Source organism: Bos taurus, chromosome 8 (genome assembly GCF_002263795.3).
Source record: "Bos taurus isolate L1 Dominette 01449 registration number 42190680 breed Hereford chromosome 8, ARS-UCD2.0, whole genome shotgun sequence".
Lineage (NCBI taxonomy): Eukaryota > Metazoa > Chordata > Mammalia > Artiodactyla > Bovidae > Bos > Bos taurus.
In genome coordinates, this window is record NC_037335.1 from 46,973,833 (window position 1) to 46,994,713 (window position 20,881).

General features: G+C 37.3%; 1 protein-coding gene across 9 annotated transcripts in view; it reads right to left on the reverse strand.

The window, feature by feature from the left end:
- Positions 1 to 20,881, reverse strand: part of TRPM3 (transient receptor potential cation channel subfamily M member 3) — a 607,343-nt gene that overhangs the window by 262,665 nt on the left and 323,797 nt on the right. For all 9 annotated transcript variants that reach the window (XM_059889200.1, XM_059889199.1, XM_059889198.1 and 6 more), the window contains one exon: positions 6,790 to 6,961. In XM_059889200.1, the coding sequence (XP_059745183.1) occupies positions 6,790 to 6,961 (172 nt within the window). The remainder of the gene's footprint in view (positions 1 to 6,789; positions 6,962 to 20,881) is intronic.

The window sequence follows — 20,881 nt, forward strand, 5'->3', positions numbered from 1 at the left end:
CAACAATATTGAAAAAAAAAGTTTTCTATTTATTGCTGCAACAATCAAGACTTTAAATGTATTCTTTAAGAAGTTAATAGAGTCTTGTTAATACGTTTCAGAATATAATTTTGAGCCTCATTTTTTTCTTTGGGCCCTTTATATAATTCCAGGGATACATGGCTTCTCCCTAATGAGCAGAGCCAGGTTTGATTGGTGGTAAAGATGTTCTGACAGACATTCTAGACTCTGATGGGCTTTGAATGAAGGTCTGGGTCTCAGGTTGGACCCTATGGCAGCCCATCAGGATATACCAATACAGAACATGGTTTCCCATGGGGAGCTGCTGTGCGTGTCACCAAGACGGCAGGAAGGTAATCAGTGTTTCTGAATTGCCACATGCCAGACTCCTTTCCCATGGTGACTCGTTTAATCACCACACTGTGGAAAAGTATTATCCCTGATTCACAGACATAGAAACAAAGTCTGAGAGAAATACAGTAATTTGCCAAGGTCACAGAGCCATGATCTGAACCCCCTGTCTCCCCGCTACTCTCAGTTTATATTACTGGCAATATAAAGACTTCCTTTATTTCCAAAGGTTATATTCTTCCCTTCAAACATTTCAAAGAAAACCACAGCTGCTGGGGATTTTTCTAATCTTTCTTTTTAAGAATTGCAAGGTAATACTTGTTTAAAATTTTTTTTTTTTTTTTTTTTTTGGTGAGCTAAGTGTAGAATTGGGGACTAAGAAATGATTTTCAAAATTTTAGATGAATTTTAGCATGTGATAATGTATTGATAGTTCTTAATTTTTATTTTTTGAAAGAATTGTTAAAGGACTCTTGGATCAATATTTTCCATTATATTGCTACTGAGTTAAGGAAATACTTAAAAAAAAATCTACCTTATATATGGCCTACACAAGTTAAAGAAATGCTTTGGTACTGAAATATTTATGGATGAAATGATATACTGTTTGGATTTCTTTCAAACTTATCCAGAGAAAGAGGTAGGTGGTTATATACATAAAGAAAACAAGATAGGCTATGGGCTGATAAATGTGGAATATGGATGACAGTTTATGAGGGGTTATTATAATATTCTCTCTCTTTTTTTTTTTGGAAATTTTTAACAGTAAAAATGTATGTAGAAAATATGCTTGGAGTTTTAAAGTCTCATCAGGTTACTTATATGCTACTTTCTGGAGCCGTCCCTTGGTATTCAGTCTTTCAGTTAACATGTGTTTATTGAAGAGCTACTATATTCCCAGCATTGTGCTAACTTGATTCAACTTAAATGAATATGTGAACAACAATAAAATAAATATGAGGGATTGTTTATGATGAATGCTTTTTATTCAAAAGTCTGAAATTAATATAATGCTTGGGAATACTAACTAAAGATGTAGGTCATCTTTGAGAATTCTCTTAATCACTTCTCTGCACTGTATTCTTATCTTTTAGATGAATGATTTTATGCTGTCATGAATGGGCACAGAAATGGGTGGGGAAGCATGGCTTTCATTCAGATACTGAAAATACTCCTGGGCTATAGGTATATAGAGAGAGTGCATACAGCCTCACTCCCTTGATTCTCTTTTCCTCTTGTCTACTTGCTTAGCAAAAAACCAACAGGCTCTCAGTCTAACTCTATGCTTATTTTCCTACTCAAGCTGAACATGCCTGGGAAAAAAACACACAACAATGATGATCCATGCCTCTGTAAAACTATGACCACAAATACCAAGTGGGCAATCCTACATTTCCCTAGGCAGCTCACTCTCTGGGCCTCTACAATTGTTTTCTCTTTTTTTCTCCCTAATCTTCTATACCCCTTGCCCTTTCACACTCTTAGCCAATGATCTCCTGTATTATTTTCTTCAGATACAGAAGGCATCTATAGAGAACTACCCAATCTTCCCAGCAGAAAATGTTCCATTCCATCCACATCTGTGCCCATTGACTCTACCTTCACTCTGGCCACCCAGGATGCAACTCCCCTGGCCTACCTAGGGCCACATTCTTCATTTGTGCACTGAATCTCATCATCTCCCTCCTTCTCAAGGACTTTGTCTCAGCTCCCTTGAGACTGGTTTTCAACTCCCTTTTCTTTCTGTAGAAACTTACTCATGGGGGGCTCCCACTAGTCCTGTTCTTTAAGAATACACTGGTGTCTGTAAGGATGACTGTGCAGTAACCTTGATGTGTCTATTCTTTCTCCTGAATACTCAATTTATAGCACTCTTCTTGAGCTCTACCTTCAAAATATATCTTAGTACCAATATTGTATGATTCTATATATATGAGGTATCTAGAACAGGCAAATTCATAAAGATATAAAGTTGAATAATGGTTAGCAGGGATTGAAGAGAGAGAATAAAGATGAGTCAGTGTTTAATGCATATAGAGTTTCGGTTTGGAATGATGAAAGGTTCTGAGGATAGACAGTGCTGATGATTATACAACAATGTAAATGTATTTCACACACTGAACTGTATACTTAAAAATATTAAAATAGTAAATTTTATGTTATGTATATTTTACCACATAAGTATATATTTGAATCTACTGCTTTTTACTACTTTTATTACTATCATCCTAATTTGAAATACTGTCATCTCTCACCTGCATTATGATAATAGCCTATGAAACATCTACCTGCCTTTAATCTTGCCCCCATGTCAGTCAGATCTCTACATACAACAGCAGAGTGATGTTTTAAACCATTAGGGAGATGCTGTAACTTGCCAGATCAAAACTCTGTTAGAATGAACTCCAACTCTAAGATCGAGCTTGTCATCAAAGACCTGGGTCTTTGTTCCTGCTTTCACTCTTCTCAGAATGCTCTTTTCAGAGCTGGCCCCCTCACTTCATTCAGTTTTTTGCTTACACATTACACCGTCATGGTGGCCATTCCTGATCACCTAATCTAAACTTTCCTCCCGACACACATATGTGCATGCATGCAGGCACATGTACTCACGAGAAACACATGTATACCTTCCTCTGTTTTATTTTTCTTAATGGCTTTCTTACTACATGTATTTACCTATTTATTTATTAATGTGTTCGCCCCTCTTGACTTGGCTCAATGAATTATCTACTGCAGCTTTTCTGGACCTTAATTGTGACTGGTACATAATAAGAGTTCAAGAAATATTTGTTTTCTAAAGGCATGATGGGGAAAGCTTTGCACGTTAAATCTGAAGTTTAGAAAACTGTAAATGGAAGTGTGCTCTTCAGCCACTCACATCCCAAAAGATTCTCCTTTCAAAACAAAGAAGTCCTTCAGTAACCAATGACAACAGTCCTTTGGGAAGGACTGCTGACAGCAGGAATGAGTGGGGGACGGGAGAGATGAGATAATGAATGCCGGAGCACTGAGAAAAGCCTTAGATGCTGGTGCTTGTAGTATGTTATTATTCATAATTGTCATGTTGATGAGAAAGGGCTTAAAAAGTCTCTTGAGAAAGATTTACTTAATGTTTAAGGAAAATACTCTTCATAAGATTGTCATTTATTTGAGAAAATAGACTCATGGAAAAATTCCTATGGTATGCAGGTCACCCCTAAGTGATGAGGAGGAATGACACCTCAATAGGAAAATGCTGAGTGTGTTCAGACATCCCTGGAGTCATCCTAGGCATAAAAGGTGGTGATAGTATTACTCTGGTATCTTGGTGGAGGGTCTAATCTTCCAGAGGCTAAATTAGGGCTTCCTAAACTTGAGTTCTCCTGTTGTATTATAGATTTCTTAAACTTTTGAAGAAGGAAATTAAGATGTAATTTTTAGAATAGTTACGTAATAGAAATTTATTTTTAATAAGAAGCAAACTGTTGTTAATTATAAAGAAAAAAAGTGTTCAGATTAGAGAGCAGAAGTGCGTTAACAGTTTATATTCTTACTTCTGCTGTTTCCTATTTTAAACAGGTCAACTTTCGCCCCTTATTTCTCAGTCAGTCCTATTCTGGAGACTTTGGGGTTCTTAGTGGGCACTTTGCGTTGCTGCTAACTGAATGGACGTCTCAAGGTCTTTCTTTACTTCCAGAAGTCTGGGTCACTCCTTAAGCTCTGAGGTCCTCATTGTTCCTCCCCTGTTTTGTGGGGTAAATGCAGTAAAAAGAGAAGTAGAGTTAATGACTCATGAGTCTGATATGGAGGGTGATGTACAATCTGTGTTTGCTTGAGACAGAGCGGGCCCAGAACATGGAACTTTCAACAGTAAATCTAAGAAAGTCCCTGGAAAAGTGAATAAGTTGGCCATCCTCCCACTGCCAAGTTCAGGCATAGAACTGGTAGAAGAGCTAACTCATAGCATCATTCACTACAACTTGTGGCAAATTCTTGGTCCTGAGCCTTTTAACTTCCTGTGACTTTAGGGATCTCCTCTGGGCATCTTTAACCCTCTTTTTCTCACTGAATTATTTGCATTGAATGGAAGCCTATGGATTTCTTAAAGCCTCAAATACAGTCCATAAAGCAAGGAGGAAAATTATGTTTCCAAATTATGATGAATGAAATGACTATTTGCCTCTGTCTACCCCCATTCTGTTCCAGCGACTATCATTCAGACTAACCAAGGGGCTCAGCCCCTACCCCAGATCTGAGGTCTAATCTTATTTGTGGACTTGAAGTATTTCAGGAATCTCAAGCCAGCTTCTCTGACCCTTCTTTCAGCTTGGAACCTGGATCTGTGCTTATTCCCTATTTTGTGGCCTAGACCCCTGATTGGGGCTCCACTTGTCAACATGTGTGCATGTCATTACCTGCCTTGATATGCTTGCAAGGGTCCAGTGTCACATGACTGATATGAAGCATGTACATGGTGTCCTGGCTTCTCCAGAATCCCTGATGCCACAAGCCTTGGCCTGCTCTTCAACTCTATGCTGCTGGGCTTTGCTCCTCATGGAGGTCCAGCCACTGTCCACAAGCCTCCTCTGCAGGGCCATTCCCACAGATAGCACCTCAGGGAGCTTTGGAGAAAGGTGCATCTCCAAATTAAAAAAGGGTGCCTTCTCTGGAATGACCAATTAGAAAAGAGTATCTTTCCTCAGGCAGCCAATAAGGCACAGGGTTTGGCACATACAGCTCTGGCTAGGTTTTAGCTCCTGCTGGCACCTCCATAGCTAAGAATACAATTTACACAACTACACCCCTAGCTCTCTTCACAACACTAATGAATATATCTGGCCCAGCTGCCATCAGGACCTGACACAATGGCATGGTTTGTGTGTCTGGACAAATGTGGTCTCATTACTAAGCACTGAACTTGACCCTGCATTTGCTCTTTGTCTACCCTGCTTCCATCTCCTTCAGCTTTCAGGTTACTCCTATTTAGGCTCCTTCTTAACCTGCTGGTGTAAAAAAAAAAGTAATCCTAAAGCCTATGAAAACCTAAATAGATAACATTAATTAGATAAGATTTGCTTTTCTATCAAATATTATAATAAAATTCAATTTTAGTATAACAACCACCCATTAGCAATAGTGCTTTTTTACTTTTGATCTCTGCTGGTTTCTGGATGGATTTTCTAGTCTTTTCTACTCTTTTTTCCCCCCAAAGATTGTTACCTTTGGGTAATCCTGTGTTTTCTCTTTCCAAAGACTATTGAAGTTTCTTAGATAGAAGAGAGTTTTCTAATATAATTTTGACTTCAGGCCTACATCACAATTTATTATTCCAGACTTCTCTGTGAAAAAGATGAAGGTGTGAAACTTGACTGTTAAAACAGCAGTAGCTCCTAAAAGGTGGAACCAGAAAACAGAATATAGGAAAGACAAGTTATGGTTTGACAGCTCTGGCATCCCAGTTCTGGGAGGAAGGTGGTGACAGCAAGCACAATCCATTCTGGATGATGCAGAGAAAAGACGAGAGATGAGAAAAGCCATTTGGACCCGTTGAATTGTGTTACACTGAGATTCTGAAAACTTACTGAGCCAAAGAAAATCTTTTATTATTTGGAACTGCAGGCTTTGAAAGTTCAATCAATTAAAGCCAAGTTTCCCTGATGGAACACAGAGTTACCACAAAGCCTGAATCTGCCATGAAGCCATGTGTTACTTTGCGAAAACAAACTGAATTTTATTTTGTGAGGAAGGACAGTAGATTGTTTATATTTCTCTTTTATATTTAAATCAAGCCATTTAGTGATTTCAGGAGCATCGTTGTTTTTACAATGCTACCTTCTATAGTTAAATGGATACATAATAAATATTGCATAGAACACATAAATACTTAAGAGATAATTTTAGTGAAACCATAGGCTAAGTATTACATGGTACCCATAAATACACATATATATCTAAATATGTAGGTATCTAGAGACAGTGAATGAATACATACATAAAATTAAGAGACAGAATTAAAGTTTCATCAAGATGGTTAGACATTATGCTTTAGTTTAGAGAATGTCAGTTCCCTTGAAATGCCTTTGCACAGCCAGATCTATGCTAACATCAAAAACTGTTTTCTTTTCTTTTAGCCACCCAAAATAGCTTAATAAGTGGAAAAAATTTCTCCAGGGTGCTTTCCCTCCTTAGAGCATTGTGTAAAGAATGTAGAAAAAAGTTTGGAAAGAAAGGCTTATCTGCATTTATAAACTCCAGATGGGGTTGGATTTTTCACACATAATGAATGAGCTTGAGTCCACTAATTATATAATCACTTCTTGAGCCTCCAATCATCCCCCTCTAGGTGACTTCCTCTAATTCTAACCATTAGCCATGTAGAAATAATGGTCTGCATTTGAAATTTCCTCACTTTTATCCTATTTGCTATGAGGCATGAGTAGACAGCAGTAGACTTACTTGTGTTTATCTTCTGGAGTGAAATATGCTTTTCCAGTTGTCTCCTAAGTTTCACCTCTGCTCCATACTTTCCAGTGGTCCCATTGTCGGCCAGAATGAAGTGGGAATGCATACTGTTGAGAACTGTGAGCTTGCTCATGGGATTGGACATGGTCTGATACGGCCGGACCACCTGTAGAATGTCAAAAGGAAGGGGCAGAAGTCAGAGAAAAGAGTATTAAATATGAAAAGGAGAATCAGACAGACAGGAAAGAGAGAGAGGGAAGTGAAATAAATTCTTTGGGACAGTGAAAAAATAGTCTATATCCTCTTTTTAATACTGTTTCAGGTAGAAGCAAGATTTATAGTAAATGTTCTATTCAAAGCATGATTATGCTTAAAGGATTATGTATTTATTTAATTTTTGGATTCTTTCTATATAGAAAGAAGAGTTTGTGATTTTAGTGTTCTCAAAAACTGGCATGTGAATGTCTGTTTCATTTTGGAGTTGATTGTTTATACATGCTGATGAACCAAAAATAATTTTTAGGTTTTTTTTGCTTCTATGTTTCTTCTCTCAATTGTGTCCACACTCTAACAGGCACAGAAGAGCAGTCATGATTGGGGAGTATAGTGGAGGGTTAGGGGTGGAGGGTAGGGAATTGAGTAGGAGTGACTGCTCTCATTCAGTAGTCTGAAGGTCTATTATTTAAAAATCTACACTGTTCTTCTTAGACACCTTAAGTGGAAACACTGAATGTAAAAATAACTGTCCCATGAGATGAATATGAATCAGGCTTAAAATGTTCATCTCTGTTGTATTTTTTGGTTGTGTTATCTTAATTTCATGGTGAATTATACTACCTAAAAGAGAACAATGCTTAGTATGGTCTTTTAGACTTTTGATCTAAAAAGAAAAACAAAACCTATTGTGAGCTAGTTGCTTTATACATTATCTATCTTCCTTGAAACAATCATGCAAGGTAGATGCTGTTATGTTTATTGTGTATATGAGGAAACAGAGATGGAGATGACATAGGTTTTATAAGAGTTCATACACACAGAACCAGAATTCACATCCAGGTCTGCCTGATTCCAAAATCCATGGTTATTCATTCCCCTTTCCCAAACTGTTTAGACACAATGGAAACAAAATGATGTATTAGAATATTTAGGTAAAAACTTCACTCAAGACTATGAAAAGGAACATTCAACGAACTCATTGTTATACAAACTCCATACAGTTATCTCTGTACTGAATCACTGAAATTGACAAGAGAAATAAACGTGAAAGGGCTTTTATTTCTGTGCCTTTATGCAGTCTATACATTAATTATAGAGTTGAAATGCTCTTGTTCATTTTTGGTATGAAATAACTCATCAGGAAAAGCTGTAGTAAGATTGAGTAGTTTGATAAAGGAATTACAAAGTGATTTAATAAAGACAGTGTTAGTAGAAAAGATCTCATAAAAGTCATATTTTATACCTTGATGCTGATTCAAAACCCCACATTTCTATGTGCCTGGCACACATAATCTACTCAATGAATAGTGAATGAATTAATTTAAATAAAACTTGAGACAGTTGAAAATTAAAAACTCTCTCTTATATGAATTTTTTGGGAATTGATCTAATCTACATTTAAAATGGGTAATTCTGAGCTTTTGAAATATCCTTCAGTCCTTTTAAATATGTCTTTATTTGTTAATATAGCATAATATAACATTAATTCACAGCTTCATTCTTGTTGGCTCTCATTGATAAAGGAAGCCCATAAATTTGTGATTATTGCTTCCAGTAATCACATGGAGCAGTATTCAATGACTCTTTTGTCTAGATGAGTGAATGAGAGTCCCCTCACCCCTGAACTACAGAGAGTGTGGTTGGCTAACCCCATCCTGAGTTCTTTATCACTGAAAGAGTAGGTCGCTTGTGGTTAAAATTTCCATTTTGTTGTTACTTGTTTTTGATCATAAAACATTCATTCTACTGCAGAGTGCAAGTTAATAAATATTAATGCTTTGTTGAAAAAGACTTAGCAGAAGACTTTCTCCTATTCTTAAAGTGCCTATGCATTGTACTTTTGGACAAAAGAAAGCACTTTAGGTTACTGTTGTCTCTTTCCTAACAGCAGTTCCCCAAGGCTCCATGCCAAGAAAGAGGGAACCCCAAAGCAGTTCTGTGAGGGGCATGTAGATTTTCTAGAGGTTAATGATGGTGAACCCTAGACACATTCTAGCTGAGATACAGGGCATGTTTTCTAATTCTTGGGAACCTAATTAAAGACCATAAGTGAAACTGACATTTTCAAATGAATAAAGGAGTGAAAATGCTTGCGGGCCAACCTGACGTAATTACCATGATCTGAGATTAAAAGAACATAATTAAATCATCTGACTATATTCTATATATGTTTCCCCTACCACAATATTCCAAGGACATTGGTACTTCAGTCTTCAGTTTTTACTTTCTTTTCTTGTGAAACATGGTGCATCAGCTGTTTGGAAATACTAAACATTTCAATTAGTTATGATAGGAGGGTCAAGTTTACACTCATGAATTTTAATTTCTTCATTTTATTGCTCCCATTTCTTTGAATCTTATGTGAAGATAACTTAAAGGTGGTTATATTTTGGCAAATATTTTTTTCTGCTGAATAATAGAGGATATAAATCAAAAAAATAAGTTAAATGTCCTAAATTATTTTCTAGTCATCACTGGAAGAAGGTATGTTGACTCCTAGAACAATCATGAACATTTGGGGCATGGAAATCTCTTTGAATCCCAGTTCTGTCAACAGTGTGTGAATATGAATCTCACATTTTTAATCTGTAAAAGGGAAATGATAAAACTGCTTACTTCATGGGGATTAGATGAGATTATAGTGTAACTGGCAAGTACATTTGCTGTAAGTAACTGGCACTTTGTCTGGTAGATTTTTCAGGCAATCTACAAATGTGAATTCCCTGTCAAGTTGGGCTTTATTTTACCAACTATAAACTGATTTTCCAATTGCAAACTAGTGACCAAAATGAAATGATGGGAGACAAATCATTGATTTCTGTTTAACACAGGTATTTAAGCTAATCAATATAAGTAAAGAAAACAAATTAGTAATCAGTTGCTTAAAATATGCAACTGTTTTTTTTCTTTTTATGTCCTCGTAGGTCATTTAAGATGGTGATATTCTGGAAATGTTTGCTGATTAAATGCAGAGTTGGAAATAACTTCCTAAATACTTCAGAGGAATCCACTTGGGTCCAACTTTTCTACAAAATCTACTTAATATTCCTCATAACAAACATACCAGCAGTCTATTTTTGTTCAACTTACAATTTGCATATCTACAAAAGATATGCTGATCTTCCTGTTATGTTTTTCAAATAGAAAAAAATAATGCCTTCGTAGCACATGAATACAAATGAATTTTTCCTCTGACAAAATTCTGGAGGTAATGCATCCATTTTTATTGTTAAGAGCTCATAAACAGAGGATGTTTTTGGAAACGTGTGTGTATGGGCATGTGCACGTGTGCATAGCAAGAACAACTGTGGCCTGTAGGTATACGGATTACTCCAGCACATTTCTCAGCCAGTGTTTCCTGGAGAATCAAACTCTAATGTTCTGCAGTATTGATTGTATATAACAGATCATTTCCTCTCCTAAGATTACAGGATGGTACATGTTATATACCACCCTTGAGAGAACTGAGAAGAGAATCACTCAAATAATATTCTATATTTTGCAGTTCAAATGAGGAATCTGTGTTTAGAAGGGCGAATGGTGTCTGAAAGGTCTACATATCAAGTGATCTTCATGATTGGTAATTACATTGGTATCTATACATAGAAGGGAAATCTGCACAGAAATGGATTTTCGATACTTAGTATGTCATTCATTAATCTACGGTACACCACTTTGTCTGGCTGCTTGGTGATGTCTGGTTCCAAGGCTTCTGTGGATCACAATAAACTGTGGAAAATTCTGAAAGAGATGGGAATACCAGACCACCTGACCTGCCTCTTGAGAAATCTGTATGCAGGTCAGGAAGCAACAGTTAGAACTGGACATGGAACAACAGACTGGTTCCAAATAGGAAAAGGAGTATGTCAAGGCTGTATATTGTCACCCTGCTTATTTAACTTATATGCAGAGTACATCATGAGAAACACTGGACTGGAAGAAACACAAGCTGGAATCAAGATTGCTGGGAGAAATATCAATAACCTCAGATATGCAGATGACACCACCCTTATGGCAGAAAGTGAAGAGGAACTAAAAAGCCTCTTGATGAAAGTGAAAGTGGAGAGTGAAAAAGTTGGCTTAAAGCTTAACATTCAGAAAATGAAGATCATGGCATCCGGTCCCATCACTTCATGGGAAATAGATGGGGAAACAGTGGAAACAGTGTCAGACTTTATTTTTCTGGGCTCCAAAATCACTGCAGATGGTGACTGCAGCCATGAAATTAAAAGACGCTTACTCCTTGGAAGGAAAGTTATGACCAACCTAGATAGCATATTCAAAAGCAGAGACATTACTTTGCCAAGAAAGGTTTGTCTAGTCAAGGCTATGGTTTTTCCTGTGGTCATGTATGGATGTGAGAGTTGGACTGTGAAGAAAGCTCAGCACCGAAGAATTGATGCTTTTGAACTGTGGTTTTGGAGAAGACTCTTGAGAGTCCCTTGGACTGCAAGGAGATCCAACCAGTCCATTCTGAAGGAGATCAGCCCTGGGATTTCTTTGGAGGGAATGATGCTAAAGCTGAAACTCCAGTACTTTGGCCACCTCATGCAAGAGTTGACTCATTGGAAAAGACTCTGATGCTGGGAGGAATTGGGGGCAGGAGGAGAAGGGGACGACAGAGGATGAGATAGCTGGATGGCATCACTGACTCAATGGACATGAGTCTGAGTGAACTCTGGGAGTTGGTGATGGACAGGGAGGCCTGGCGTGCTGTGATTCATGGGGTCGCAAAGAGTCGGACATGACTGAGCGACTGAACTGAACTGAACTGAACTGAAGGCGTCTGTGTACCTTGACTTTTCAACAAAGAGGGAATGTAACAGAAATTGCTCAAGGAGTTAATGAGGTGGAGGGTCTTTATATAGGACATCTGTAGGGCCATTATCATTGTCAGGAGAGAACTGATCTAGAGACACTGTGGCAGAATTGAACATTGTTCAGGAGCATCTGTTCTACTTGGATAGGCTTAAATCAATCATGTTGGAGTTGATATAGGGCACTGGCTGGAATTTTCCTAGTTATTTTTACGCATGTTCTGGTCTCACCTGGGAGTACCTGGTAGGAAGTCAGGAGATGGAACTTTAAGTTGTAGTTCCTCTAATTACTAATTTGTGACCCTGGGCAAGTCTTTCAACTTATTTGCCGGGGGCGTGTGTAATTTCCTCCATTCTGTCTCACTGCATCAAAAATTTGCAACAGTGGATCAGTGTTACAGCTTGGTTACTGCTCAGTTTTATTTGCCAGGCAAAGGAAAATACATCCTTGAGGCGTGAGGGCAGGTCAACCAAAAAAAATAGAGGGCTCAATTTTGGCTCCTCTTTTTATGTGTTTTTTTCTCCTCCCCCTGAGCCTGCCCTATGTAAATTAGGCTAGCCAGGAGGGCTGTTTGTTTCACCTGAGGTTCTCACTCCCATCCTCGGACCTTCCTCTGTTCCATTTTCATGCTTCTCCCTCCTTTGTCTTTTATCCACCGGGATTTTGGACTCCTTTTTCCTATTCTAACTACCTAACATATTCATTCATTCATTCACACACTCAGAATTTCTCTAGGAAATGTATGTGGTAAGTAGTGGACTGGCTTAAAGAGACATATAATCTTGCATCTAAGTAATATCTGAAATAAATGTTCAAAATATATTTATCAAAATAAACTTTTTGGATGGTAGTTTCTCATCTGTAAGGTAGAGGACTTGACTATAAATTCTAAAGGCTTTCTATCTCTAAAGTTGAGTCTGAACAGTCTGTACTAAAAAATCCACTTGCCTTTCCCAAGTTAGTACACAATGATGACTTGCTATGTGTTTTGGCTACAAAAAAAGTAGTTTGCTCATATCTTGGGGGTCTCTTCCATTTTGTGGTGCTTTCCACAATGCAAGAGTTGTTTAGGTATCTGTGACTTCTTTCCTGAATAGAACTGAATTGAGGTAAATCAGGTTTTTGAGTCATCAATCACAAGCCTTCTGCAATCCCAGACCTTATTACCTGGTGAGGTGTGTATAACCTGCCCAGGCAATAACAGGGTAGGGGATGTATAGCCCACTGAATCACTCTTTCCCTCCTAATAGCACCATGATTATAATTTTTACAGGAAGAAAATTAGCACTCTTTTTATCACTTATTGCATGCCAGGCACTGTGATAGACACTTTTAAGTGGATTAATCCACTTCATGCTTATTTTAAAGACAAAACTATAGGGCCTCAGAGATGTAAAGTGTCTTGGCCAAATCTGCCCCGCTAAGCACACTGTTCCCTCTAAATCACATGTGGACCTTAATTTCCTTTACAGGACAGGAGACATTTAGAGGAAAGACAGAGGACCCAGGCTGATTTTAAATTTCTAAACGATATTATGGTTGGTTTTGCTGTTGGACATTTTTGTCAGTGACTCAGCCAGGCATTAAAATCCTTCTGACAGCTGATCATATTATTTCCAGACGAGGCCTCTAGAACTAGAGAGTAGACAGAGGTCAGGAAAGGCAGCAGCAGCAAAATGGGGTTTGTGCTTTGGAGAGAGAGAAACAAAAGCAGTGGCCGGGTTCTCTTAGGATCAGGCATGCGTTTCTGGGAGAGAAAAGAGCATACCGCAGAGCAGTGGGAAACGACCTCTGTGTCTGAGATAAAGAAATAAGGGGACTGAGAGAATGACATTAAAGAAAAAAAGAAAGGCACAGTGCATCCTTAAAATTACAGTGAAGCCTGAGCTAACAGGGCACTGGCTTGTTGTTTCCTATTCAGGCAGCTCAGCTGTAAGTCTAGGTATAAAGCAGGGTCACACTGAAACCCAGACACTGTTTCTCAGCTCTGCAATCCAAGCAAGAAACTAGCAAACCCAGAAATCCATCTGTAAAGAATGCCCAGATACTTTAGCTGCTTGACTCCCACTAAAATCCACAGGAAAACAAATGCATCATTTTACAGCACTTTGAAAATGTGTTCAACTAATGGGCTTCAGAGAGTTGCACCATCCACATTTCAGGCTTTCTGCTCAAATAGGTTCGCCTCCTTTTGCCTGTCCTGAGGGGGACTGTGTATCACTCAGACACAGGGCTTACTGGTTGTGGGAAAAGACCTTAAGTTTTGAAAGGGGTTCTTTGCTTTAGAAATCACCATGTATCAGTGGGGTGATTTTAAAATATATTTAGAAATTCTTTGAAAATCTTCCCTTAATATGGCTGGATGCAGTGACTCACTTTTAAGTATTAATAGAATCAAAAGGGATGGTGTGTAGCTTCCAAAACTAGGTCATAAGGGGCTTCCTCTTTGCTCTCTCTTGAATCACTTACTCTGGGGTGAGCCAGGTGCCATCAATAAGGCACCCTTCTGGATAGGTAGGTCGACATGGTGAGAACTCTCCCCAAAAGCCATGTGACTGAGTCATCTTGGAAGAAGGCACTCCAGCCCCATTCAAGCCTTCAGGTGATGTAGCACCAACTTACAACTTGACTGTGACCTTAAGAGAGACCCCAACTCAGAACTACCCAGGTAAGCTATTCACAAATTCCTGATCTTCAGAAACTGTGAGACAAGGAATATGTCTTAAGCCATTAAGTTTTGAGGTACTTGTTATACAGTGATAGATAGCTAACATAATAGTGTATTGTTATTATCTTCTTTGAGATTTCAAAACATATTCTTTTCCCTCTATGCTGGATTCACTGATGCATCACAATTTCATGACTTCTAGCGACCCTGGGTCCTCGGAGTTGCCTAGCATTCCATCTCTGGGCTCCAATTAGTCCTGGTTCCTGTTCTCCACTGGGGCAATGACGACCATCCTCCACTCTCCTCATATGTCTGACCCCAAACACTGTGATATCCTCATTCAGCAGATCAACTGACTCCTGTGCTTACACACTTCCCAGTTGGTTGACTTTAAGCAGGTTATTTACTATCGGTGTGTCAGTGCCTTTGTTTGTAAATGGAGATTATTATGATTATAGGCCACCTCATTGGGGCATTTTTGGGGTTCAGTGAGATATAAAACTCATGAAACAATCCACATATGAACTCAAATAAATGACAGTTGCTCATATATGGAGAAGTAATATTGCATAATAAGTAAAGATATGATTGAGGATATTGGCTGGCCTAGGTTTACATCCCAGCTACACAATTTATTAGTTATGTAACACCGGACAAGTTACTTAATTTCATCATGTTTAGTTTCTCTCATTAGTAAAATGGGGATACTAAAAATAACTTTTGAGTGCCATTATGAGAATTAAATGACTGTCTGTGTAAAATGCTTAGATGGATGCTGATACTTATTAAGCTTTACAATAGTGTTGATATTATTATTTCTGTGATAAATGATAAACCTCCAACTAAACGTCAACATCCTACCATCAATTCTTTGCCTACATAGTTTTTCTTCTTCTCCTTTGGTTACCAGGGTACACATGGTTAATCTCCCCTTTAGCTCTCATCACCACAGGGCCACTCTGGGACTTATTTCATCAATTATCTCCTCACCATCCCTAACTCCATTTATACCATAAACATAAACAAACTCAAATCTTTCCCAGTTTTGAAGAAAAAAATCCCTCCAACTAAGGTTCTCTTTGGCTACTCATGTCCCTTCTCCTCATCTCAGCCAAACCTCTAAAAGGAGGTTTCTAATCACCATCTCTACTTTTTTCCCCTCCTCAACCTATTGAAATGTTGCTTGATCCTTCATTTGGCTTCTGAAACAGCTTTGATCAGTGATGCAAACGATGTCTGTCTTGATAAATTGAGTGAATGCTTCCAAGTCCTTATCTTCCTTAGTCCCTCAGTTATACTAGGCATTGCCCTTCACTCTATCCTTCTGAAGCACACTCTTCCCTTGATTTCCATAACACTCTCTGCTTTTGCTCCTCCCTCTTAGCCTTTCCTCTGGTCTCCATTTACAGGCTGCTTCTCTCTGCTCAACCATTAAATATTGGCTAACACCAGGATTTGGGATATCCTCAGGCCCTCCCTGCATCCTGTCCTGTATTGCAGTGACTTTAGTTGTCATCTCAGAGAAGGCACCCCATTCCAGTACTCTTGCCTGGAAAATCCCAGGGACAGGGGAGCCTGGTGGGCTGCCGTCTATGGAGTCACACAGAGTCGGACACAACCGAAGTGACTTAGCAGCAGCAGCAGCGGTTGTCATCTATATGCAGACACCTTCTGAAACTAAGTGGGTAACAAAATCTTTCTCACAGTCCTGCTGGACAATTTCACATAGATATTTCAAAGGAACTTTGAAACCAACATGTCCAAATCCAAATTCAACACTGCTTACTGAAACTGCATTGTTGTGCAATTGAATGGAGTCCCGAGCCTGAGTGTGGTCCAGGGTTAGCTAGCATTGGCTCCTTTATGACTGTACAGCATTGGTTGGGTCTCCTTGTCTCAATTTCTCCTCTCACATCCTCTGAATATATTTTATCTAACCTATCACAGAAGTCCAACAAATATCATGTAAGGACATTCTTGGGAGGTTTTCTGAGCTTACAATATGACGTTCACATTTGGCTTGCATTTGAAGTGAAAAATATACTGAGTTGAAAACTGTACTAGAATTATCCATCAATTGCATTATTAAACTCAATATTTCTTGGCTTAAACTATAAAAATGACATCAAAAGAACACTTTCCAATTAAAGGTAACAACTTTTAAAGGTTATAAAATCCTGAAAATAAATGTATAGTTTAGGGAAAATAGAAGATATCATTGAATTCAAGATAATTTAACAACCACATGAGATCATGTTTTGAAAAGCTACCCAAACACAATTTTCATCCTCAGGTTAAGATGAAAAGTGCTTTTTCTTGTAATTATGTCTAGATTTTTCATTTGGCATGTTTTATTAATTTAAATTTGGGAAAAGACAAATCATAAAGGCTTTCAAAACTGTTAAATTACCTGAAACAATTCTGGTCAGACTGTTTTCTAAAGCAAGAAGCTCAGTCTGAAATGAGTCACATGAAAATCACAATTCATTGAGTTCTTATAACGGCACTCAGAAGTTGTTGTTTTTAGTCTCACTATCATCCTTCCCATTTTACTGATGGTGAAACTAAACACGGTGTGATTAAGAAACTTGCCCAAAGTTACATAAGTACTAAGTTGTGTAGCTGGGATGTAAATCTAGGCCATTCAGTTCCCCAGATCATATTCTGACCAATTCACACTGGCAACACTTTCATAATCATAATTGCAGATTGAGAGTATTTTAGGGACAAAGAAAAGGGCTCTGGTCACTCTCATTGAGACTACTTTTTTTTTTCATTCTACTTTTGAGTTCAATCGACAGGCATAAATTACCAGCCAGTATCTCAACTAACAATAAAAACATAATATCATTAAATATTTTCTTATAGACCACCTGGCATACTACTAATTAACAGTATAGGCTTTGGAGACAGTGAATCTTGGCTCTAATCATTATTTAGTTTTCTTATGAAATAGAACATAGGTCAGAAGGTTAATATATATAATCACAGAGAGCTTGCTCAAATAAGAGCTCTCTCTCTCTCTCACACACACACAAATTAAAGTTACTATTATGATTATGCTCATGGAAGTTGTATAAAACAGAGAGAGCAAGTGATTTTTATAGTCAATTTAGAGGCAAAGAAATCAAGTTTCAGAGTTTCAGTGACATGTCAATGCCTCATCTTCATGCAGAATATCATGTTAATGGTTAATGACAAACAAGAAAACAATTTAATTCCTATATTTGATGAGTTTTTAATTAAGTTGAGGAGTAAGATAGTTGTGGGAGAATTGTAATCAGAGATATGACATTGTGGGTGAAGTCAGGAAAACTGTCTTGGTGGAAGGGAGGTTTGAGCTTCGTTTGAGGGCAGTATAGGATTCTGGGCCATGGAAGAAAGGAGCAGTACCAATAATATGGAAACTCACAGAGGTAGAATTAAACTTAAGAGCTGAATAATATTCATTTTAAGGTGTAACAGCAGGGCAAAAAATTGTTATCATATCAGTATTCACAGCATTATTCTTCATTAAAGTCTGTTGTTTTATTAATTGAAAAGATTTGGTTAAACAGAGTTGAAGGTATTCACATTTTAAAGAATTAAGGCGAGTTCTATCACTCAGACAAGAGGATCATGCATCTGATTCAAAGGGGTTAGAGAAGAGCCTGTTGGCCTCCACATTCCCTACCCAACATGTAGAGCTTTCACCATTCACCTCCCAATTTGAGCTACAATGTAAGAAAATAGTTTTTCATGCAGATGCTTGGGTAAAAAAATCCCTCACTATAGTTACTATAGTATGCTCAAGCTCTGTAATGAGTAGAGATGGAGTTGTGGTAAAGTTGTGAACCAGATAAGATTTATTATTATATATTTTCCCCATAATGTTTTGTTTTCCCAGAAGCCTGAATTTCATCATGGCCAATCATCTTCCTCAATATTTATTATCTACTATGCGTGTGGCTCTAATTTGAAGTCAGAATCCAAAGATACATGTCCTGTATCTTTCAAGTCTAGTTCAGAGATAAGACTTGAAGTAAGTGCTTTAGAATACCTACAAGCACTCCCTAGGGCAAATTAAACTTTCTTCTTTAGTTTTAGGACTAGTATTTGCATTTATGGTGCCATTCCAAAGGTATATTCAAATTCTAAGATGAATAGCAATGCAACTGTGATGTCTACTACTTCTATCAGTAACATAACTCTGGTAACAATTGAATTTTCAGCCTCTAAATGGCTCATCTGAGAGCCAGTCCCATAGAGATAAAATGATTTATATTTTCTGTCGGTTTAGATATAAATCTACTGTAATAAAATATTTGGCATTAGATATAGAGCCTTTCTTTTATCCTTATATTTTTATTTATTTCAAGTAAATTTCCTAGATTTCCCTTGACATTTATTTTGTGCCACTTCAATCTTATTTTGGGATATAGATATACACTTGAGCAAAAATTTAACAATCCTATGTTTTCAAATGATTGCATTTTGATAGAATTCTGAAATGGCCAGGAATTTTAATAATATGTTGGTTGTTTTCCTCTGCTACCTGATGTCTGATATCAAAAGGTTTCCTTTTTAATGTTTATTACACATGAGTTTGTTTATATAAAATGGAAGAAAAAAGATAGAAGGTATTGAATCGAGCCAGTTATGAAAATTATTGTAACTACTTAAAAAAGTTTACCAGACAACACTTCTATTTCAATGAAGTTTGGGCAGATTTTCACCAGTGACTACCAACATTTCATTCAAATACTTCTTTTATGATAGCCTGACACATATTAGAATGTCTCTTAAGCTCTGTCATAAATCCTGTACACCAGAAACAGCACTTTTGCTCCAAATAATTTACAGACACTATCACTGAAAAACAAACACTATTATATAAGAGCTTGAGGAAATCCTATGCATATTCTGGTTTCCCAGTTTGAGGGAAAATATGCCAGAATGGTTAAAATGCAATAGACCTTGGTCAAAGATTTACTAAAGGACAAAAATACAATTGTTATTCCTGTGCTTTCTACAACCTGCCAATTTTATTTCCTTTTCTCAATCTCTCTGCAAGTTCACTTGGATCTTGGTGAGCCATGACTTGCCTTTATTAGACCCCTGTAAGCGGGGACAATGAATGTGCACATTTTACTGAACTTATAAGTGGCTTTTTCTGCTCTCTGCACTGGGATCAAGACCAGTTTTTCACTGGGAAATCCAATAATGTGAGTAAGCCCTATTGGCATAGGCACAAGTTCCTATAGGCATAGCACTGCTAAGAAATACAGGGAGAAAGAAAAGGAGAGTGAAAAAGAGAAGAACGTGAGGAGGTAAAATCAAAGGAAAAAAGCTAGAATTGGAGGAAAATGAATTAGAGGTGATTTTTCTAACCCAGCAAGGCAAGTGAACACAATATAAGTACTGCCTTTTTGCAATCATATAGAATTATAAGACAAAATGACACAGAAAGGCAGTGCCAGCATTCTTTGAAAATGATTAAGCAACTGAGGTACTTACATAGCTACTCTATCTTGAATAAAGAAATAATTAGCTTTCATTTATTCATAGTTCATCTGCATGAGAAAGTTCCAAAATGGTTTTCCCACCACAAAGCTGAATAATAACAACTCAGGTTTACAAGAGAGATGTGAATCTATGAACATTTAAAAATGACTTCTGAATTATCACAACATTTTAAATAGTTAATTCATTTGTTAATAAAATGAACAATTAGATGCTCTTGGTATTAGGGGACATTTTAGCATATTCTAATTCTTTAAGAACTGTTTTTGTTCTAGTTCACAATTGATATATACTTAAAAGTCAATGAGGAATCTAAGGCAAGAATTAACCAAAATATATTCCACAAAGACTAGTCTCAGATACTTTGAAAAAAAATTAGAATTATTTTTCCAGTCAGTTCTGCCAACATAACAATCTGGGAATTGCTGCTTGAGAGATTTAATTTGTATGTGATATAAAATAGCAAGTACATTTTAGTTAAGAGAATACTACACTGACAAAATATCTTATTCCTTATTCTATATATTCTGGATAGATTTGTGTTTCTACACGTAATTTGGTAGCATAGATATGGACATTTCTTATTACTTAAAGGTTCTGAAGGATTCAAAGAGTATTTATTCACTGCTTCCATTTCATGATCTTCGACTTTTAAAGTCAAAGTTTTTGCTTTGTATTTTAAAAACTGCATATATTTCACTGAAATAGGATGGTTTCACTATATTATAACACAATAGAAGAAGTGGTTTAGGACCAGTTACTTCTCAACCTCTTTGATTAAAAAAAAATTTTTTTGGGGGGAGGGCTCAAACAGACTTCATGTTACTTAGAAAAAACTGCTCAGCACATTTATTATACTGTATTGCAGGTCTTTATTGGGAA